The sequence below is a fragment of the Gymnoscopelus microlampas genome (genome assembly GCF_963454915.1).
Source record: "Gymnoscopelus microlampas genome assembly, chromosome: 18".
Lineage (NCBI taxonomy): Eukaryota > Metazoa > Chordata > Actinopteri > Myctophiformes > Myctophidae > Gymnoscopelus > Gymnoscopelus microlampas.
Window position 1 is genome coordinate 41,603,483 of NC_139955.1, and position 24,563 is coordinate 41,628,045.

At 40.6% G+C, this 24,563-nt stretch overlaps 1 protein-coding gene across 1 annotated transcript; it reads right to left on the reverse strand.

The window, feature by feature from the left end:
• Positions 1–730: 730 nt before the first annotated feature.
• On the reverse strand, positions 731–21,500 carry LOC311034062 (beta-1,3-galactosyltransferase 5-like). Its single transcript, XM_084041802.1, has 4 exons — positions 21,396–21,500; positions 7,722–7,855; positions 6,261–6,534; positions 731–2,372 (listed from the first exon to the last, which is right to left on the reverse strand). Exons 2-4 carry the CDS (start codon positions 7,839–7,841, stop codon positions 1,711–1,713), a joined length of 1,056 nt encoding a protein of 351 aa, XP_083897928.1. The 5' UTR covers positions 7,842–7,855; positions 21,396–21,500; the 3' UTR covers positions 731–1,710.
• Positions 21,501–24,563: the final 3,063 nt, after the last annotated feature.

A 24,563-nucleotide genomic window follows, 5' to 3' on the forward strand; every position in this document is an offset into this window, starting at 1 on the left:
TGGGAACCTGTTGGGTAACTTCTTGTCTAGACATACATGATGTAACACTGCAGAACTGACTACAGCAGTGATTTCCCATACATATACTGTAGGGTCGCCCCATTTTTGGGTCACGGCCCGTTTTTATGGCTAAATATCTGCTTTTTATAACCTTTTCCACATAATATTATGTACTTATTTCATATTACAATTTTACCAAAAACATTATTTATTTGGAATTACATTATATTTATTATTATATTATGTTATATATTATTCATTAATTTAATAAATACAAAAGGGTTAGGGTCAAAAACATTTCAATCATAAAAAACATCTGAGAAATCATAATGGAATAAATCGTTCGATAGACCACATCAGCCGTATTTTATACGTCGTCACATGACAGTGTCACAGAAAAATATCAGATCTATAAGCTCACAACACGTTGTATCCCGACACATTGCAAGCTTGTATTCCCGCTGTAAAAGCGAGATTTAAATAGCCTTCCTCCAAAAATCGATTAGGTTTTTATTCAAATCGATTATGGGAATTTCACTTGACTCAGTGGCGCGCACAGACCTTTTTAGGGGCAGGTGCTCAAGTAAATTATACTTTTTTTTGTTGACTTGGTCTGCTCTTTTTTCCCTCTACACCTATACCTCTTTGCCAAAAATAGCAGATCTACAAGCCCACAACGCCTCGCAGCGCGAGGCGTTGTGAGCTTGTAGATCTGCTATTTTTGGCTAAAGTTCTCCTCAGAAAAGGGATGCTAAGTTTCGAGTGGTTATGGTAAAAAGAAAAATCATATCACATAAAGATTTGGCGGACCCCCTGTAGTAACTCTGAGGACCCCCTAGGGGTCCCAAACCCCCTGTTGAAGCCCCCTGCTGTAAACTGAAGAAAAAAAAAAACTTTTTTTTTTCTTTTTTTCAAAAGGGCACTTCTGGTCAAGAGGGCAAAGGGCAGGTGCTCTAGCAGCACCTAGAGTCTATCTGTGCACGTCCCTGATACATGCTTTGAAATAATCTATTGACTGTAGGACACATGTACGCGACCGTAAAGACGAGACCGAAGCGTGCGGGGGCTGTGTAGCATCCGCTTTACCCCCGGATCGTTTTCAGAGCTTCCGTGCTCCACACCGTATGACGGAAGCATTTGAAACGTTTTTTTTTGCGAGGCAACAGTCTAGCTCGCAGTGTTGATTTTGACAGCAAATTTTAATTTAGTCATAGTCTTTTGAATAAAATTCCATTTAGTTTTTGTCATATTTTAGTAATCTGAAATGTTTTAGTTTTTGTCTAGTTTTAGTCGACTAAATATAAGATTTTAGTCGACTAAATCTACAGTTGATTTAGTCGACTATAATGTATTTTGGCGGTACCTCGATGGCGTCGTAATGGCTGATTTTACACTTGGTTGCATGCTGAAAATAGCCGATCTACATGCTTGTGAGCTTGCAGATCTGCTTTTTTATCAGAGCGCAACACCCGAGCGCAAACAAACATAAAATGACTTGTCTTTTAGTTCTACTGCATCTCTTCTCCACTAGTCCCTCACTAACATTTTAGTCTAGTTTTGATTGGTCGACGAAATTGACAATATATTTAGTCTTAGTTTGAGTCGTCATAGCTCAGTTTTTATTTAGTTTTCGGCAGTGAAAAAAGGCAGTCGACGAACGTCTTTCGTCATCGTTTTAGTCGGCGAAATCAACACCGCTGGCTCGCGAGACTACGTGAACAGCCAGCAGTATACGCCGCTGTGCTGAGCCCGATAATCTCTCCACGCGTCCAGCAGCTCCTGAGGGCTCTCCAGTATCGTCACGACGATGGAGGCCCAGTAACACGGCCACTTGAAGTACGGCTGCCACGACCGGAACAGGCCGACCGGCGGGTCCGTGGGATCGATGCCCAGGTGCCTCATGCACATCCCCAGGTACACGTCTTCGATGTAGACGGCCCGGACGTGCCGGGACGCCGCCACCAGCTTGCCGGGCAGGTCCATGGAGAAGGCGTAGCCGAGCCCCAGGGCGTAGGGAGGGTAGCGGTCGTCCGGAAACGCCTCCTCCGGGAGGAACCACTTGGAGTCCGGGTCCCGGAGGACGGGGGGGCCCCTGGCCACCCTGCCCGTCAGGTAGTCCTCCGGGGGGGCTTTGAGGAGCAGCCGGACCAGGTTGGGGACGTTCAGGAACATGTCGGAGTCTATCTTCATGGCGTAGGAGGCGTTGGGGCAGCGGGAGCTGAGCCACTCCATGATGAGCATGGTCTTGATGGTCAGGTTGTGGTAGCTGTCCAGGAAGTCGCTCTGGAGGATGTCTCCGTATCGCTGGCTTTCTTGGGTCACCTGTGGAATCAAGAGGAAACCAAAAATAATTCTGATTGTACGCCTTATGGCTCAAGAGTTATAGGCCAAAAAAAGCTAATTGGCCTGTTATAGCGCCACCATGAGGTTGACTTGAAATATTTGGGGCAGAGGTTCTGTTCTGCCTTGGTCTACGGGGCCGATGTCCGAGTCATAGTGTCAGGGGCTTTGTCAGAGTACCCGATGTACCCGTCTACCTGTGTCCCTTTTATGCCCATATATGGAGATAAATAGATAGACAACTGGATATCCATTCTTGTCCATATATGGACATATCGGTCTGATCGGCGGTTCTGAAGAACTGCGTATCCGAACGACTCGTCGGCGGGCACCGCACTCCCTCAAGTCCTTGCCGATTCGCTCGCCGAGTTTGAAGTCGGTCGGTCCCATATATGCATATGACCATATATAGGCATAGTGGTCGGATCTGTGGCTCTGTACAACCGGATCTCCATATAAATATACCTATGTATATATGGGCTTATCGGGTTTGTTTGTGGTCATGTCTGAGTCATAGTGATATGCCTATATATGAGCGTATTGGGTTTGTTTATGGTTATGTCTGAGTAACAGTGATATGCCTACAGTATGTGGGCGCATCGGGTTGTTTATGGTTATGTCTGAGTCAGAGTGACGTGGCCATGGTCCTGCCTATATATGGGCGTACCAGTTTTTTCATGTTTATATCCGAGTCATAGTGACCTTGCCGTGGTCCGCCCTGCCGTGGTCCGCTCTAACGCAACTTATGAATGATCCTAGGTCCCTGTAAAATGGAATGGACGGAGGTGACATGAGCCCAAAAAACGTCACTTCCGTCCGCTCCAATGATAGGATTTGTAGAAAAAGGTCCATATCTCCATACTTTTTTTACAGTGGTGAAAACGACGGGCGATCACTCTGCAATGGCGGATCGCGTTAGAAATGTTATTGTTCCAGTCGTTAGACGGGACCCTCGGCCATCGCCCAGACACCCTTTGTTTACGCAGGCACTGGATGTACCCTGATATTATATTTTAAGCACATAAACATAATGCATAAACAAGTGTGAGGTTCCAGCACCCTGGTAGTACAGGAAATCAATATACTATTCATTGTAATGATGAGGTCGTGCATGTTGGTGGTAGTTTCAAACTGGAGCTGGCAGCTCTGTCTGCGGGGGTGTAGAGGACAGCATGAGAGCAGAGGATGTGGTCACTGAGTATCCTGTAGATCATGTCTAGCACCTATACAGACAGCATGAGAGCAGAGGATGTGGTCACTGAGTATCCTGTAGATCATGTCTAGCACATATACAGATGTGAAACCTTCAACCTAACCACCAGCCTATGTCTTGCAAAGATCAGAGAGAATGTAGTTTTTCTAGGTCAACTGTATCAAGGTTTAATTACCATCACTCATAAAAGCAGCAAAATGCAATCATGCGAGATCTTCCAAAAATACGACTGTGCACAGGTTCGATTCCCGGCCCCGGCAATGTGTCCCTGAGCAAGACACTTAACCCCCAACTGCCATGATGGCCACCATCTCTCACCCCCACCCCCACCTCCCCAGGGAGTGCATGGAGGTTTCCTATTATATATATTTTTAGGTGCATAATATATGCATGAACAGTTATATGTATATCCCTCTTTTTTTCTTTACCCCGCATAGTCTCTGTATATAAAACAAAAATAGAAAGGAGAAAAAAGAAATATATATGTATAATCATACAGGTACAGTACTCACGGACTTGAAGTAGTAAAAAGAGAAATAAATAAAAATGACTGGGGAGTGTGTATTCTGTTGACAGAAATGTGTTAAATAAGGAAGTTTTGAATAGGGATAAGTTAAATTCAGCAAAAAGATTAACCCATTAAGACCGGGAACGCATCTGTGTGTCATTTTAAGATTTCTTTGGTTATTCAAATATACCAGATATACAAGCTCATAGCGCGGCACAGAGTGCTGCTATTTTAAAAAGCGAACATTTTTAACTCTGTTACAACTTCTGGGGGTCCCTGGAACAAAATATTTTGAGATGGGGGTCCACGGCAAAATGCATACAATTTTTGAGAACCACCGATATTATACCAACAAATTATTTAAAGAAAAAACTGTCAGGATTTGGAAGATATAGCTATGTAGAATGCCCAGAAGCAAAGATTTGAGATAATAAAAATGTAATATATTCAAAGACACACGATTTTCCACGATTTAAAAATAAATAAATAGCAGATCTACAAGCTCGTATGCGCGGCACTCGGTGCCGTGCTATGAGCTTGTAGATCTGCTATTTTTGAATAACCAAAGAAGTCAAAAAAATGACAGAGATGCCGGTCTTAAAGGGTTAAAATAAAGTTTTAAAAAAAGAGAAAAAGGGGAGGGACAAGGGGAGGGGGAGCTAGACTCAGTCAGGCGTGTGTGTGTGTGTGTGTGTGTGTGTGTGTGTGTGTGTGTGTGTGTGTGTGTGTGTGTGTGTGTGTGTGTGTGTGTAAAAATCAAAGTTTGAGCCTAAACATGAATATCTGATGTTTTATAGATTTATTCTGTTGGTTGTGGGGTATGAGTATTGAGGTGTCTGTGTGCGCGTGTCCAGTAAACTGGAACAGTAATGCTCATCCTTAACAATGGGTTCCTTTGAAATACTGAACTGGCTATAGGAATTGTGGAAGTTGAAAGAAGAACTGGGAACCAAACTGGAAAACCACATGCAAAAGAGCCAGACAGGGTCTACAAAAACAGGCCAAACACGATCCCACACATGGGGTGTCCCCAGCTAAATTACATATAGCAGTGGTTCTCAAACGTTTTTATATTGATGTATTGGGCCGCAGACCCCCCCCCCCCCCTCCATCTGAAAATATGTTGTGCCAGGCACCCCCCTCCCTCCCCCTGTTCGGGGGATGGAAGCCAGGTAGGGAGGGTGATATTTGTCACTAGACGTACTCCTACAGGCTAATGCGGCACCTGTCAGCGGGGAGTGTTGGGCGGGAGGAGTAGGACAAAGGCTCTACGTCAGGGGTCTTCAACAGGGGGTCCGGGACCCCTAAGGGGTCCTCAGAGTTAGGGGGTCCGCCAAATCTTTGTGTGATTATTTTTTTTTACCTTAACCACTTGAACCCTAGCATCCCTTTTCTGAGGAGAACTTTAGCCAAAAATAGCAGATCTACAAGCTCACAACGCCTCGCGCTGCGAGGCGTTGTGAGCTTGTAGATCTGCTATTTTTTGGCAAAGAGGTGTTTAGTGTAGGGGGAAAAAAAGAGCAGACCAAGTAAACAAAAAATGTTGAATCTGAAACACAATTTCATACGATATAGAGGGGGTCCCTGCTTCATCTCTCTCTCAGCTAGGGGGTCCTTGGCCTGAAAACGTTGAAGACCCCTGCACTACGTCCTCCCGATGGGGGCTCCTCGCTCGCAGGATTGATTGATTGATTGATTAGGTACTTTATTAACAGTTTGCAAATAGTGCAGTGGTACGATTATACAATGGTGTTAAAAGGATAACACAAAAAGCCCTAAGGGCTTGTTTTCATTGTGGTCCTGTGTAAGGTGAGTCAGTAGTATAGATACAACAGCAGTGACATACAGAAATGTGTGTGGGGAAGAAATAATTGTTATAACGACTACATTGGGGAGAAAAAGGGGGTGAAAAGAAAAAAAAAGAAATTAAAAATAAAGTTTGAGAAACCCTGCAATAGACCAATTGCTAAGAAAACGGATAGTTATAGTTACGGCTGTCGCGATTACGGAAATAATGGGATAGTGGAAATAGACGATTTTGAGCTTGTCGATCTGCCATTTCCACATTTTCTTAATAAAAAAAAATAAAAAAACATTTTCAACATGGAAATGATGATGATTATGACAATTATGCAAAAAAAAAAACTAAAATAATTGTGATGATGTAATAATTGTGGACAGGCCAAGTTATAGCCCCACTTGCCTGTTCCTGGAGAGCCTCTGCTGCCTCTTGCTCCTTATTGGCCAGTCCCAGGAAGAAGTAGTGGCTGACCACCTGGCCCAGCACTAAGCTTTCCTTGGCCCAGGTTTGGCGTATGGCGTCGCGGGACGCCCGGTCCTGCGGCGCCACCGGGATCATGAGGACCACGAAGGGCTTTCGCCACCGACACTGGTCAGGTTGGTCCAGTAGAAGTCGATACGGGTGTGGGTACGACACAAAGAACTGCGCCGGAGAACCCCGTAGTGGTGACGTCTGTGTGGGCATACAGTTCAAGACCATTATGTTCAATGTGTGTGTTTGTCAGCGGTGGAAAAAGTACTCAAATTCTTAAGTAAAAGTACCAATACTGCAATATAAAAATACTCTGTTACAAGTACAAGTAAGAGTAAAATACAAAAGTATTGGCATCAAAATGTTTTTAAGTACCAAAAGTAAAAGTACTAAAATATTTGAAAATAGCAGATCTACAAGCTCACAACGCGTCGCGATGCGACGCGTTGTGAGCTTGTAGATCTGCTATTTTCAAATAGCCTATGTATAAAATAGGGCTAAAGTGGTTAATGTATGTTTCATAATATAATAATTTATATCTGAAAAGTAATTAGTAACTTAAGTTTTCAAATATAGAGGTAGAGGTATATTGTAGAGGAGTAAAAGTACAATATTTGGAAGTCGGAGGTCAAGAAATTCCACAGAAAATCTGAAGAAGGGGAAGTGTATGGGAGCCGTTATTATATTATGAGCCGTTATTACGTTATGAGTTGCTACATGCCTGATTGAGTCATCATTATTAGGAAAAGTGCCCATATAATCACATGTCTGCTCACTCATACATAATTACAAAACATGAATTTAGTGGAAGGTTGGATAAAGTAAGAGAATGTTATAAGGGTAGCTGTGGGGTAGGAATAGATCAGTGGTTCTCAACCATTTTTTTTGCTCTGGACCACTCAAATATTTCAGTTAAATAATGCCTGGGCTTGATAGTGTCGTGCAACAAATTAAATCAAGCCCTTAACAGTCATTATTTAATTGCAAGCTTTTTCTCCCACACCACGCCTATTCATTCAATATGTTAATATTGTCTTACATTTGATGGACTTATTAAATATTATTTTAATACATTTTACAAGGTATTTTATTATTTTTACATTTATTCTATTTACATGTTCCCATGGACCACCTGCAGGCCTAATTATGCCATGGACCACTATTAGTCCGTGGACTATTGGTTGAGAAACAGTGGGATGCAGAGCAAGTGTTACCAAAGCACTAATCTTAGTCCATATCCCCACCCAACACAACAGTGGTCCCCAGGTTGATTCTTAGTCAGGGTGGCGGTCCCTGATTCACAATCAGTTTATTTAACACTTATTTTAAGAAAATAATATCACTTACTGCACGTTTAAGGGGCAGCACAATGAATGTACAGTACTTACACGGTTTCCAGTATTGAGTTTGGTTGTCAAAATCCTTTTCCATGACAGTTGGTTTGAAAACACAAAAAACCCAATGGTCATCGCCAGCACCAGCCCCAGCCATAGCCTTCTCTTGGACATCTCCTTTTTTTTAACTGCAAGACACAAAATGGAAGTGAAAATACACAGTCTTCATCTGTACAGGTCAGAAACGGACCCACAGAAGATTAGGTGAGAACTCGTCTGACGGCACTATCATCAGTGTTGTGTAAATTAATGTATTTTCTGTTTGAACATTATATTTTCTAGTATGTTGGATTGGATATGATGTTTATTGCACAATGATGTTTATTGCACAATGTTGCAATAAACACGACTTCCCAGTAACTGACAACATTGACGCATCATCACCAGATCCTTTATTGCATATTTTTCTTTTCGATTTCTACCCGTTCATATGATGTGTTTGCATATTTGTCTGTCACTAAATGTTTCCATGAATTGAGTACAAACTAAGGACCCCAATGGAAACAAGCCATAGTGCTTTCTTGGGTTTTAAATCCTTTTAACAGACTTTGTATCGAACTGTACTTCCCTGAAAACTGTTAATAAAGTATTCAATCAATCATTCATATTAATTTGTATTTTCAGACATTTCAACCCTCAATATTTAGTAAACTTGACCTTTGTCTGCTCTTTCTCCCCCTCCTTACTGCCAAACCTCTTTGCTGAAAACAGCCGATCTACAAGCTCACTGTGAGCTTGCAGATCTTCTATTTTCAATGAATGTTCCCCCCAGAAGAGGGATGCCAAAGGTTCAACTAGTTAATGTAAAACAAAAAAGACAAAAAAGAAAAAGGCAGACAGGCATAGCGTAACTGTGCACACACACTCCCTGGATGCCAGAGCAGAACCTCTGGCCCAGATTTTTCACATGGGCCTGTTATAGCGCCACCAGGCGGCCGATGTTTGCACATAAAACATTTTGACAGTATGCACATTTATGTCCATGTGCAAAAAAAAATCCACCCTTTTAACATTGCCCTATTATAGCGCCACCAGGAGGTAGATTTTTTCACCAAAAAAAAAAAGGATATTACTCCCACACGTTTTGTCCAAACATCACACAAATCGGTACACATTATCTATAGTCAAGTGATCAAGACGGATCCGTCCAATTTTTCATATTCCATCATGATTGGTGAATTCCGAACATTGATGGCCCACAATAACCTACCTGACCTGGCGGAGACCTGTGCTCCGAGGAGCACTTTCTCTATTTTCTTTTAATAAAGCCTTCCATTCTATCATACAGCTGAATGGCATGTGTAGTCTGGCATTGCATATATACTGTATGTTAAGACTGTTCAGCTCACACACTATTTTTGCAAGACATTATGAAAGTATCAGTGGCCGCAGACATGTGTGCCAGACTGCCACAGAAACTTGTGAAATGAAACGGAAGCCAGTAAAGAGGAGCTAGTACCAGTTTCCCTGTAGGCAGACGACCCCCCCTCCCCTTTTTTTTGTACATACTTTTTATTTTATTTTCTAATACTTATTTTATACATATTTTTTTATTTTCTCATGCCTTTTTTGTACATTATGGTATATATTTTTTCCTCAGTGTTCTTATGTTGATTTTTGAACTGTTTGGTTGCTACTATATATGTCTATGAAATGAATTCGAGGACCCCAACGGAAACAAGCCCGCAAGGACTTTTTTGGCCGGATCTTTTAGACAAAAGCATTATAAATGTAACTGTGTTGTTTTACATTCTTTTGCCTAATACAATTTTCAATCAATCAATGTGGTTCACTTGCTTCCTTCAAAACAGCCCAGGTAGTTATCACTTCTCCCCTTGGACGGGCGAGCACCCGCACACTGACAACACTGCTCTGTGTGAGAACCATGGAACTTCATAACGATGAACCCTTTAAGGCCGGGATGGGAACGCATGTGTGTCATTTTAAGATTTCTTTGGCTATTCAAAAATAGCAGATATACAAGCTCATAGCGTGGCACCGAGTGCCGCGCTACGAGCTTGTAGATCTGCTATTTTTTGAAAAATCTTGAAAATTTGTGCAAATCATTTTTTAACTCAAATCTTTGCTTCTGGGGGTCCCTGGAACAAAATATGTTTAGATGGGAGGGGGTCCGCGGACAGATACAGATTATTTTGGGGGTCCTTGACATGAAAAGTTTGAAAACCATTGAAAATATAGCAACATAAAAAAATAAATAAAAAAAAACTGTTAGGATTTAGAAGACATTAAAATCCCCAGAAGCAAAGATTTGAGTTAAAAACTTTCGCTTTAAAAAAGTATATATATATTCAAACTAAAGATTTGCACACATTTTCACGATTAACATACATAGACTAAAGTAATTAAAGCGGGTCATTGTAACAGCTGAAATCAATAATATATCAGTATTCCGATATTAACCTGCGGGCCACATTAAGTGAATGTGGCCCCCGGGCCGCCAGTTGCCCATGTATGGAGTCACTCGTAACGTTGCCAAAGACATTAGTGCTGAATTGTCAGATGTCATGAAAGCTGTGAAGAAGCTGTGAAGAGCACCCTGCTCTACTTCATCATTTTGAGGTTCACACGGAACAGTGTGTCTCACACATGTTGAAGTACTATGTGTCTAGTCAGGAGTTTTTACTTCTCCAAAACTGCAGAGCTGGCTGACCATTTCAATGACGATGTCTGGGTTGTGAGCTGAACAGAATTTTAAAGTTCTATGCAAGGCCATAATGCACACACCATTCACGTTTCTGTATGACAGAATGGAAAGCATTCTAAAAAATAAGAATACACAGTATGGGGTCCTTCTTCATCTCTCTATCAGCTAGGGGGTCCTTGACCTGAAAAACGTTGAAGACCCATCTACATAAAAGCGGAAATACATCATCCAGGCGCACAAACCCACCCAACTATACCCCCAACCCTGTGAGACCGTGTTGGTGTGAAGGTCAAGGACAGTAGCAATTTAGGCAACATAAGTTAAACCAGTCTAGCAAAAGTGTACATACTTCATATAATTACAGATATGAACGATAATGATTCATAGATAAGCCCTAATAAAAAGCCTGTCAACAGAACCTACTGTAGCAAGTTCACACTTTTGAGTGTTACTTGCATAGTCTAAATGTAAACCACACTTAACACCCACATATGTCTGAGAAACGTTTACATTTCCTTCTTCTGCTGTGTGTTTTTAAAAGTTTTGCATAGCGAGTGCTGACGACTTAATTTGCTATTTTCGTGCCTTTTATACTTGGAGACTGTCATGCTCAACTAAAACGTTTTCAGCGTTTTCAAACAAAGCGACCTAACCTACATTGTACTGAATGAGAGCAGGGTGGAGAGCAACTGTGGTTCAGCAAGACCGATATTTAAATAAGAGAAGGGCAATTGCTCCTGTGAAAGCAAACAGGCAGGTGCTCACGCACTGGTTGGATCCTATGTGTGCACAGGTTACAGGTTAAACTGCATGCTACACAGGTTACATGTTAAACTGCATGCTACACAGGTTACATGTTAAACGGTAACCGCCTTCCATTCCGACATCTCGCCACTCCGACTAGTGGCTTCCGCGTGCGGTTAGGGTTAGGGTTACGGTTAGGTATAGGGTTTGTTAACGTCGGAAAGGCGACATGTCGGAAAGGCGACATGTAACCATGTTAAACTGCATGCTACACAGGTCACGTTAAACAACAGGTTATAGGTTAAACTGTATGCTACACAGGTCACGTTAAACAACAGGTTACAGGTTAAACTGTATGCTACACAGGTTACAGGTTAAACTGCATGCTACACAGGTTAACACATGTTAAACTGCAAAAAAATCCGGGGCTCTCTATCTGAGATTCCCAGGCTGAATTAGGGGCCCAGCACGTCCCTGCCGGTCTTAAAGGGTTAAGTAGAACACATGGATTAAGGCAAAATAAAAATCCCATGACTGAAAAAGTTTGTACTGTATGTCCTAACGTCCTACCGTTTGTGAAACAGTGTGAAAGGAGCCCCCCCCCCCCCCACACACAATAGTGCCGTTTCTTAAACAATTAACATAAATGATGTCAAATGATGTAAAATGATGATTATTTGTGTAATAACGTTCCTGCTGTTCTACATACAGATTGAGGCTTTAACCTGTGTTCTTATATGAAATATCCGAGACTATAAAGATTTTACGGAAGATACTTCTGAACATACATGCTTAAAGGAGTAGTTCACCCAAAAAAAATTACTTATTTCCTATCAATTACACACCCCATCAAGCATTGAATTCATGGAGACATTTTTTGTTTTTTGTCGCATTCCTAAGTGAATCATTTGATTACCGGCGGAAAGATGCTAATGTATCCGGTAGGAGACTCAAAGGACACTTTTTGAGTCTCCTACCGGAGGAGACCGCCGGTCATCAAGTTATTGGCTTAGGAATGCAACAAAAACCTCTCCATGAATTCAATGCTTCACGGGGTTTGTAATTGATAGAAAATAAGTAATATTTTGGGTGAACTACTCCTTTAAGAGAACCACTGATTTAAACCATGTGGGAAAAGTATACTGTAGCACATTGGTTCTCAAACTCGGGTCAGGGGATCCCCAGGGGTACATGGGAGGCGGGGGGGGGGGGTGTCCAGGGGTTCCCCAGCTAAAGTAGTTAACATATTATCACAATCACTTTAACCACTTCATCCACATATATGTTGGCAATTAAAAAATAGCAGATCTTACATAAATCTTCTCTTCTGGGGGTCCCTGGCACAAAACCTTTTCAGATGGGGGTCCGCGGACGAATACATATCTATTTGGGGGTCCTTGACTTGAAAAGGTTTGAGTAGATCTGCTATTTTCAAATAGTTTAGTACTTTTACTTTTGTACAGTACATTTTGATGCCAATACTTTTGTACTTTTACTCAAGTAAATTTAGAATTCTGGACTTTTACTTGTACCAGAGTATTTCTATATCGCAGTATTGGTACTTTTACTTAAGTGAAGAATTTCAGTACTTGTTCCACCACCGAAGGAGTGGAGGTCATTAGGAAAAGAGCCATCAATCTTCATAAACGTCAGCTCCAGCCACTCTCCCAATGCCTAATCTAATTCATGCTTCGACGTACGATGATGGTGTCTCTTTCCCCAAGCACATCAGATCTACAAGCCCACACTGCGCTGCATGTGTGGCGCGCTGTGGGCTTGTGCAGTATCTGCCGTACGATACCGCTGTACGATGAAGGATACATAAGGCTCAATTCATGCACCGTCATACGATGGTGTCGGGTATCAGACTACTACAAGCCGTGACCCATTGTTTGAGGACAGTATAGGCTAACTGTAAGGACGGTATCTTTATGGTAATTGAATAATTGCTTATCGTTATGATTATCTCTTCCTATGTAATTTTAGGAATGTCAGTCAGTCAGTCAGTCACACACTCTTGGTTCTCCTCAGTGGCTTAAAGGACAACTTTGATTTTTTTACAACCAAGGTTTATATTTTAGCTTGTAATTAAAGTAAATAAAAGATGAGTGTTATGTTTTATTTATTTACTGCTTTCTATAGTTTTAGCAATTTTTGCGATCTTTTCTTTTACAGTGGGCTGGGGCATTCTGTCCGGTGGCTAAATATGCCTTTTTTGCACAATAAAAAAGGTCCTGTGGTCTTTGATGGCCAGATGTGAGATATTGGGGGCTAGAAGAGCTACTGTAAATAATAATAAACAAAACGCTGGGTTCGTGTGTAAAAAAAGACATATTTAGCCACTGGACAGAATGCCCCCGCCCACTGTAAAAAAAAAGATCACGGAAATTATAGAAAGCAGTAAATAAAATAAAAAAGAACACTCATCTTTTATATACTTTAATTACAATCTAAAACATAAATCTTGGTTGTAAAAAAAAAAAGTTGTACGACCACAGTTTTCGCCGTTACTGCACATGCGTGGCCACATGCGCGGCCACAGGGTCTGTTGTGGTCCCCCAGGCTATGGAATGTACTCTGTTAGCTCTTGGTGCTAACCTTATCTCTATCGTTCTAACAGCGTTGGCGCCCACGTGGTCTGTCGTCCAGGTTACCCTCCCCCAGGCTATGGGATAGACTTCCTGGAGTAGACTTTAGCTGAATTCCGATACCCCAAACTTTCACACTCGCTCACTCTCCTCGCGTCCTCCACTCGCGCCTATGTCCCGCCCCTGCGAGGAGGAGAGTACAGAATAGAAGAATAGACGAAGATGGCCACATAGTTATCTTTATAGTTAACAATGTTGTGCAAAGCCATTTATTCCTGAAATAGTGAATGAAGTGCCTGGATGCGCAAACTTACATTCATGAATGGAATAAACAGTCGTCCCTCTCGAAAAGGGAAAAACATGTTCTTGAAAATAGTTATTTATTGAAATGAAAATTATTTCAAACTTGTGTTTTTCTGTCATAGAACACCCTGGGAACCCATTCAGTAATACAAAACAATCAACAATAAGTGTGGAGGATCTATCTTGTGGAATTATTAAGGGAATACATTTCACATAAATAAATACTTTCATACAAAATATTAAGGCATAAGTCGTCACCTTGCTAAACTAATGGCCTAAGTCATTTTTTGAGGAAACCTTTTATAACCTCATAATTAGTCGAATTATGAATTATTTATCATTATTCAACTGAGAGATTGGCCTAATTTGTTATATTAATCAACTAATAGTTTGCCAAAAATAGGATATACATCAAACCAAGCAAGTATATGTATCAGACATTAAGCACCCCTGCAGCCCAAATGGAATGTTCCTCTATTGCATAACATCTTTTTTGCATGATTCGACTGAGAGATTGGCAGTCGAATCAGACTGATTCCACTGCCAATCTCAGTCGAATCATGCCAAAACAAAAAAGCAACATTTGGCCAATCAGATTGGACTATAGAAATCCTTACTCGGGGACAGGCCTACACCTGTGTCACTGTCGGCAGCCGTGACATGTTGCCACTTGTTGTTGCTAGCTCCTGGAGATATTGCTCAAGCCATGTCATTATGTGATAACAAGGACACAACTTCTTGCCTCCAGCTGATTTTCTTTTCCTTTAGTCTTCCTTGTTTTTATATGTGCCCCGTAGATTCTTCCACTTTGTTTTGGCAGTAGGCACTAATAAAAAGACAAACAAAGAAAGATGACATTAAGCACATTAAATAATAGACTGATAGATTTATATATACAGTACATGTTATTTTGCATTCCCTGAATCCCTAACTTCTGCAACCTATTTTCTTGTTAGGGGTTTCTGGTGACAGGAGACCTTCTTCACTACGATTGCCTACAACTACAGGGGTTGGAATCTCTACCGTCTCTAGAATTGGTGAAGAGGTGCCCCAGGCAATTTGGGAAGATCTCCAACCAGATTTTATGCCCCTGCCCGGAACAGAGGACTGGCTCTCAATTGCAGAGGGATTCGAGAGGAAATGGAATTTCCCCAATTGTATCCACAAGTTTCCTAGGGCATGGTGGGCATCACTTCCTGTCGATTTGAGCAGGTATCAGGGATCAAATCGACAGGAAGTGATGCCCACCTAGGAAACTTGAGGATAATAAACTTTATTTGTATAGCACCTTTCATGACATGACATGCAGCTCAAAGTGCTTTACAGAGCAAGAATACAATTACAGTTACAAATAATTTAAGAAAAATAAGAAAGGATAGGAGCACTGGATGGAAAACATGTGGTTCTGCAGGCAGCACCTAACTCAGGATCTGCACTTCACAACTACAAAGGCGTGATAAGAAGCGGCTTGCTAGCTCCTCATGCATTGAAGGAGGCATGAGCTCAGGTCTTTGCTCTCCCTAGGCTGGCAGAGGGAGAGTAGCGCCCAGGATTACATAGGCAATTGGCGCTGGGTGAAAAAAAAATGGGTTACAAAATCGTGGGATAAAAATCTTTAAAAAAACAACTACAAAAAGGCAATTGTGTTGATGGCTCTGGTGGATGCCAACCTCATGTTCAGAGTCATTGACGTAGGAGCCTATATGGTCGGAATAGTGACAGTGGCGTCCTATCCAGCTCCCCACTTGGAAGAGGTCTGAGGGAGGGAACACTTGACATTCCCGAAGACGTCCCATTACCAGTTGCTGAACTAATGGGACCATTAATGCCGTTTGTGATCGAGGGAGATGGGGTCTTCCCACTCAAAGCCATCTAGAGCTGTCACATTTAAGTTGACGATGATTTGATGAATCGTCATTCAAATAATTGCGATTAACGATTTAATTGCATTTTTGCCATTGAACATTGGAACATAATGAATACATTTTTCAGATTGCCTTTAAGGCTTCAGAATACAAAAAATGTACTTAAATTTACAAAGAAATTACTGACATTTAATACTTTTGTACTTGCCAAAAATGTAAGAAATGGCAGACCTACAAGCTTGCAACACGTCACAAAGTGGCGCGTTGTAAGCTTGTAGATCTTTTTTTAAATTTAGACGATTATGCAAAAATAATTCCGATTAGACGATTATTATGTAATAATTGTGACAGGCCTAACGTCATCTGATGCGACCATATCCTGGCCGGGGGGCCTATACCGAGAGATGAGCGCATCTTCAATTTACAGGCTCTCTCTCGTGCCCGACGAATCGTTGAAAGAATGCGTTTGGCATCCTGACCCAACAGTGGCGCCTGTACCACAGGGTGCTAAAGGCATTCCCCCCTGACAAGGCAGAGAAAGTGGTGAAAGCCACCTGCATACTGCAGAACTACCTGAGGTGGCATGGGGAAGTGGAGGGCCCTCTTTAAAAACTTTAATAATTGATATCTTTGTATCTACTTTACGCCACTGAATAATAGTTTAACTTAATGTGGTATCCTAACAGGATCCCTAATCACGTCGATTTGTTTGACACATATACTGTAGTAGCAATCCTAATCTTTAAAGTCAACCACAGACTGTTGATAGCTATATTCGCATTGGCCAACTTTTTAGCTTAGCTTTACCTACATAACATCAACTTACCATCCGTTCCAAGCCTTGCAGCGATGATGGTCTTGGAAGGCGAAAGCCCTCTTGTTTATGTCCATGTAGCTGGGCAAATTTCTTTTTATAAATGTCGGAGGAACTCGCAGACTTCAAGGATGAGTCTCTCATCGCCCCTTTTGGATTTTTTTTACCAGCAGCTACGGTGTTGGTGGCAGCCATTGTTGTTTTTGTCCTCCTGCGCGTAGCGGGGGGGAAAAAAAGAGCTCACCACAATCCAGCTCTTGTCGCCCGCGGACGCACGAAACGAGCACGATAATTTCACGTGACCGCGCCCGCTCGCCTCACCGCCCTTCAACTTCTCTGCGCATCCCAAATAAATTACATACTGTAGGCACATCAGCCGCTCCCCGTCTGAAACGACCTTAAGAGATATTATTTGATTTAGTTACAAAGATGAATATTCATACAGAAGTCAAGAGGCATACTTTAAATCAGTGGTTCTCAAACGTTTTAATTTCAAGGATCCAAATAACTCAGAGAGTGTACAAATGAAACCATTACTACACTCAAGAGTTGTCTGTAAGGGTCCATTTGGTTCCATTTGTACACTCTCAGAGCAGAGGTGGGCAGCATTTATGTCCAGAGGGCCATACTGACTTTGATAAAGTGAGTGAGGGGCCACACATTGTACAATTGAATTGGAACTTGAACTACATAGTGCTGAATTTTGTTAAAACTGCATGAATTTGGTAGACATGCCAGACTATCTTCATAATAAAGGTCCTTGCTTCCACAACAAGAATTTTCAGTTACAAAATGATTACAACCGCAGCATATCGTCGCAGTCAAGTAGAAACCTCTTATCTCTACATGTTAACCTTTTTTTCTTCTTTTTTTCCCGTAAAATGAATGCCCTACTTGATCGTTACTGCAGCATCACACAAAAGCATCAAAAGTAGCAGATCCACAAGCTCAAAACGCAGCGTGAAGCGGCACGTTCCGAGCTTGTAGATCTGCCTTTTTTTTTTAATCGTGAAAATGAGTGAAAATCTTTGAATATATATTAAAAAAATAAAAAATAAACAAATAAATATATATATATACACACACACACACACACACACACACACACACACACACACACACACACACACACACACACACACACACACACACACACACACACACACATATATATAATTAACCGTTCCAGAACCACGACTGGAGCGGCGTTCAATACAGATAGGAGGTCCCCTTCACTCAGGGACCTTTTAAACAAGCAACACACAGAAGTGCAGTAAACTGTATATTTACTTGTGGCGACGGGAGAACTACCTTTTCTCCGTCATGGCGATTTCAGAGCAAACTCGACCCTGTTAGCAGGCCCATGGCCACAATATCCAGTCCCCGACTTAAGACAAACTATGGATCTGAGGATAACTGTGTTATAAGAAAGGCAGGGGGCAGAGGGGCCCCCTAAACTTACTGGCCAGCTTCAACAGAAACGTCAACTTGATGAACTTCACTCACTCAATCAAGAGACTCCACTTGATGAGCTTCACTCACTCGATTCAAGTGGCTCTACTGAAACAACCTATCCTACTCCTCTGACTAGAGAAATGCATTGAAGCTCATGCGTTGTACCAACCCACTACCTCCCCATGGCCTGCCACCCAGAACTTCACTCTCTCTTGAGTCCAGTCACACATGGGGAATAATGAGCCAACACATGCAAACCATCTCACTCTTCACGCCACCACGCCAACTCGCAGCACATCATCATCATCGCATACGGTCCTGGCAAAACAACTAAATGTTCACAATTCATTGCATACAAAACGTCGTGCTCCAAAAACATTTGCTCTACATCACTCCGCCCAGCATTGCATCAAATGTTGCATCAACCTTAGCTTCAATTTGACCTCACTGATCAGCCATAGTAGTCTATGAGCCAGAGCCCCAAAATTGAGCAATGATTATCGAAAGAGTGGGCAAAACCAAACCTATATTAAATTGTTCATAGGGTCAATACGAGTAAATAAATATGTGATAACCTTTCCACAGGAGTAGCTTTTTCATGGTTATCACACATTTTGTTATTTTCCCCATACGTACATGACAGGTGAAAAAAATTCAAAATTTGAAAAAGAGTTATCATAATGAAACTTCCTGATTTGATTACTTACATGAAGACAATGATTTATCGTATTACAAGTTTTCTGAAATCGTATATTTAAATATGCAAATTAGGCATTAGGAAAATATGCCCAAATTTGCATACCTTTCCTGAATCAACATTGGAACATTGGACAAAGCCAGAGTCAACATACTTATTTCATTTTGTTAAGATGTTGGAGTCAAAGGTTTTTAACGATGGAATATTCAATATCTGGCTCAATTTTGGGGCTCAGGCTCATGGACTAAATGCCTAATTTGCATATTTAAATATACAATTTCAGAAATCTTGTAATACGATAAATCATTGTCTTCATGTAAGTAATCAACTCAGGAAGTTTCATTATGATAACTCTTTTTTTTTATTTTGTCATTTTTTCACCTGTCATGTACGTATGGGGAAATTAACAAAATGTGTGATAACCATGAAAAAGCTACTCCTGTGGAGAGGTTATCATATATTTATTTACTCGTATTGGCCCTATGAACAATTTAATATAGGTTTGGTTTTGCCCACTCTTTCGATAATGAAATCTTGTCTGGCTCATGGACTATAGATGCAGGCTGTATGTCACGCAGGCCGCGAGTGCAGCTCACATACAGGAAAGGCACATAAAGGAAATGCAGGCCTCTGCCTGCTGCAAGCCTTCGAGTGCACCTCAGCAGTCATTTCAACCAGTCAATATCATATTCTTTCTTTAGGCAAATCAAGTGATAACATAATTTAAAGCCTATATCCTAAAGTGAGCTGATCAACATAAATTACGTTCTAATACATTTCCAGATGTTCAACACTAGGCTAAGTTTGAACTTAGTGTGAGGTGGTGCAACTGGCCCCTGATGCACAGGAAACGTAACTAAGTGTGGCTGGAAAGTGTGGTTCAGCATGTAGGGTGTTGTCTCTACAAGTGTGAACTTGCTACGGTTTCCTTGTCAGGTTAGTTTTTGTTTCATTTTGTTGTTTCATTGTTTCATTGTTTCATCAAGTTTTTTTATTTTTTTTATTTAGAATAGCCAATTATTTTTTACCCCATTTTTTACCACAGACAGACAGACAGACAGACAGACAGACAGACAGACAGACAGACGCACGCACACACTCACTAAAAAGAAAAGGGCTGGTAAGTTGGATGACAGAACCAGAGTCCTGAACAGCATCCAACTCAAAATATAAACAGTCGTCTGTTTTTTCTCTCTGAATGTTTTCCATCTCCTTAAGTTTCCTACTTCAGTGGTCTCTTCTCTTAATATAGGCTACTACAGTTTCAGACAATTCATGCCTTTTGTTTTAGAAGCAAATGAAAACCATTAAAAGAGCACAGCTATTGCACACCTGTAGATCTGACAGGTAAACAACAACAACAACAACAACAACACTAATTACTTAAATTCAGAAAGTAACAGGCTATCCACAGGCTACTGGGAAATGTAGTCAAGCTAGTAGCTTTGTCATCTGTGGTGGAAAGTAACTGAGAACATGTACTCAAGTACTGTACTTAAGTACAATTTTGAGGTATTTGTACTTTACTATTTCCAATTTCCAATACTTTTTCTTCTACTCCACTACATCTCAGAGGTAAATATTGTACTTTTACTCCACTACAACTATTTGAAAACTTAAGTTACTTTGTAGATTTTGATTATTATTACAAAACATGCATTAACCACTTTAGCCTTATATACATCGGCTATTTGAAAAAGATATTTAATAGCCTATATTTGAAAACTAGTGGAGTAGAAGTAAAAGTATAGGCATTTGGAAATACTCCAGTGAAGTAAAAGTACCTCAAAATTGTTGTTAAGTTGAGGAAATGTACTTAGTTACTTTACACCACTGGTCTTCTGGACCAAAAGCATTGCCAAGCAGGTGTCGCACTAAACGCAAGCGTGTGTCCAGTTAGCCTACTAATTACAACCAAACACCTGTAGAATTCACCTAATCAATGATCCAGCCTGTCTGTGAGAGGACAGAGAGGTAAACTCAGGGGGAAAAAAACACACTTCAAAAAACAGTGGTGTAAAGTCACTAAGTACATTTACTCAAGTGCTGTACTTAAGTACAATTTTAACTTTTTTACTTTACTGGAGAATTTCCAGTTGTCTATACTTTTACTTCTACTCCACTACATCTCAGAGGCAAATATTCTACTTTTACTCCACTACAATCATTTGAAGACTTAGTTACTAGTTACTTTTGCAGATATACATTACTACATTATTAAAAAAAAACATTAACCGCTTTAGCCCTATTTTATACCTACAGGCTATTTGAAAATAGCCGATCTACAAGCGCTTGATGCGAAGCTTTGTGAGCGTGTAGATCTGCTATTTTAAAATGTTTTAGTATATTTACTTTTGGTACTTTAAGTACACACAAGCAAATGTTGAACTCCAGACTTTTACTTAACTTAGAGTAGGCTACTTCTACATTGCAGTATTGATACTTTTACTTAAAAGTAAAACATTTTCCACCACAGTTCAAAACACTGAATTGAAATCATATATATATATATAGGCCTACTGATTTCTATAGTTTACCTCATGGGTAAACAGATGTCTCCAGAAGCCTCTCATGCAGGCTGTGTCGAGAAGCAGGAACAGAACAGGTTTGACAGAATGTGTATCCTCCAGGCTACAGAGTGTCTGTCTGTGGGGGTTAGGTGGTTGTCAGACTGCTAGCGTTCAGGCGTTGCCATGTCGGCTTATTATAAGCGACTTTGGGCTTAATTGTGTTTCTGTAAAGTTGCTCGTTGTAAATAGTATTGCTGGTCGAGTTTTTTTTTGGGCTTGTTGTTTCTAAAGTGTACTTGCTTATTTAGGCTTGCTTCCAAATGTATTTGTAATTATTATACAAACCAGTAGGTGGTCCTCAAATATCTTCTTGAAAATGTGTTGTGCCACAGGGAGCGTTTGTGTTGTTAGAATGTTTAAAAAAAAATCCAATTATTCCAAATTTAAAAAATAGTTTTTGAAAATAGCAGATCTACAAGCTCACAATGCGTCGCATTGCAACACGTTGTGAGCTTGTAGATCGGCTATTTTCAAGGGGGCCCCTCACACCCTCCGTAATGTTGGTTCTGTATAGGTTGAAAGTGCTTTAGATGCTTATTTTTGGCTTATTTTCTTAAGATTTCTTAATATTATTAAGGATTATTAAGGATTAAATATTAGAATGTTCTCTCACGTTTTCCTAGACATGGCTGCTTATTTCTCTCACAAATATGGCAACGCTGGCTGTGTAACACAGGCAGAGAGCAGCATGAGCTGTTCTAGGCAGTGGTGGAAAAAGTACTCAAATGTTTTACTTAAGTAAAAGTATCAATATTGCAATGTAGAAGGACTCTGTTACAAGTAAAAGTCTGGTGTTCAAAATTTACTTGAGTAAAAGTACAAAAGTATTGGTATCAAAATGTACTTAAAGTAACAAAAGTAAAATCACTGAAATGCTTGATGATCGCCTATTTTCAAATATCATAGGTATAAAATAGGGCAAAAGTGGTTAAAAAAAAAAAAAAAGTGGTATGTTTCATAATGTGATCATTTTTATCTGCAAAGTAACTAGTAACTAAAGTCCTCAAGTAATTGTAGTGGAGTAAAAGTACAATATTTGCCTCTTGAGATGTAGTGGAGTAGAAGAAAAAGCATTGGAAAAACTTAAGTAAAGTACAAGTACCTCAAAAGTGTACTTAGGTACAGTAGGCTACTTGAGTACAACATTTCCACCACTGCTTCTAGGCTACTAACTGAAGTGACTCATACAATCGTTTGCGGGCAGAGCCTTTTTCCATGTAAGCTACACAACACAAAATGAAAGTAGTGGGCTGGAAGAGCACTTCCAGATGATGTTATCCAAATGAGGTTGTGGTGCATGAAACCAGTGTTGCCAGAGTTTGCGAGAGAAATAAGCAACTATGAAAACAAGCCCAAAAGAAGTGACCATTATTGGCCACATCATGAGCATCGGCTATTTGAAAATAGCAGATCTACAACTACTTGTAAATATGCTATTTATTTAAAAAAAAAAACATCTTGAAGAAAATGTGAAAATATTTTTGAAACATTTCAACACAAATTCCTTGGCGTAAAATATTTTCAGATGGGAGTCTGCAGACAAACAAATATTAATTAGGGGGTCCTTGGCATAAAAATAGAAACAAGGCCCAAAAAACGCAACCACCAATATTTACTAGCGCAGGGGTCTTCAACAGGGGGTCCTCAGAGTTACTACAGGGGGGCCTCCAAATCTTAGTGTGATAGGATTTTTTTTTTTTTACATTAACCACTTGAACCATCCCTTTTCTGGGAGAACTTTAGCCAAAAATAGCAGATCTACGAGCTTGTAGATCGGCTATTTTTGGCAAAGAGGTGTGGAGGGAAAAAAGTGCAGACCAAGTAAAAAAAAAAAAGTTTGATCTGAAACACAATTGTATACAATATAGAGGGGGTCCCTGCTTCATCTCTCTCTCAGCTAGGGGGTCCTTGGCCTGAAAACGTTGAAGACCCCTGTACTAGCGACTTAGGCCTACTGTAACAGAAAAACAAGGCAGCGCTTATAATAAGCAGACATGGCAACACTGTCTCCAGATAACGTCTCCAAATAAGGTGTGCAAGTAACACATGTGCTTCAGGCTACATTAGAAATGTGTTGTTGCACTGCCTTTGTCCCAGAGCCAAAAGTTTGTCATCACAACAGATTTACCTTGGCAGACAGCCTTAACGTCTCTGAAGCTACATTTTCCCATTATCATCGATCCTTGCATAAAAGGAGCACTTCACCCATTTGTAACCTTATCTTGGTAAATTGGTCCTCACTCACTAATGCTCATTATAAGATGGCACCATTACTGTCTACTCATGCACTCTTACTCATTTGTTGGGCACTGGACAGATAAGAAACCACGCCTATATACCAGTGACATCATTGATGGGGATTCCAAGCTAATTGTGGGCTATAATAGGCCTACATCTTTCCTGTTACTGTAAAGTTAGCATGCTGAAATAGCAGTGGTGTAAAGTAACTAAGTACATTTACTTAAGTACTGTACTTAAGTACAATTTTGAGGTATTTGTATTTTACTTGAGTATTTCTAATTTCCAATACTTTTACTTCTACTCCACTACATCTCAGAGGCAAATATTGTACTTTTACTTCACTACAATTACTTGAAAACTTTAGTTGCTAGTTACTTTTCAGATATAAATTATGATATTACGAAACATACATTAACCACTTTAGCCCTATTTTATACATAGGCTGTTTGAAAATGAATTCCAGACTTTTACTTGTAACAGAGTACTTCTACAGTGCAGTATTGATACTTTTACTTAAGTAAAACATTTGTACTTTTTCCACCACTGTGAAATAGAAGCCCTTGTTCTTTATTAGTAATAAATAAAATAAAGTTTGGAATCTTGTTTGAAACTAGAAAATATTGTTCCTGAAGAAACAATGTGGGCTTCATGCTTCAAGATAAAAACAAATAGCAGTACAAAAAGTACAAATTCAGTCAAGGTCACAGATAGTGCTCTGTTTGACTTGGTATCTCTGTATGTGTGTGTGTTGTGCGTGTGGGTGTAGACTTGCCTCCGGTTGATCAGATTGGGAGCATCTGTTTCCATTCTCCTAATTGTCATCAGTTACACACCTGCTTGCATAGCTGATGGTAGGGTGGAGGGGTATGGGGGCCGGAGTGATTGGTGTGGGGT

Coding starts and splice junctions, on each gene's coding strand:
- LOC311034062 (XM_084041802.1), bottom strand. CDS start 7,841: ATGTCCAAGAGAAGGCTATGGCTGGGGCTGGTGCTGGCGATGACCATT. Junction 6,535..7,721: donor AACTCAATACTGGAAACCGT/GTAAGTACTGTA, acceptor ATGCCCACACAG/ACGTCACCACTACGGGGTTC. Junction 2,373..6,260: donor GGCTCTCCAGGAACAGGCAA/GTGGGGCTATAA, acceptor ATAACTCTTGAG/CCATAAGGCGTACAATCAGA.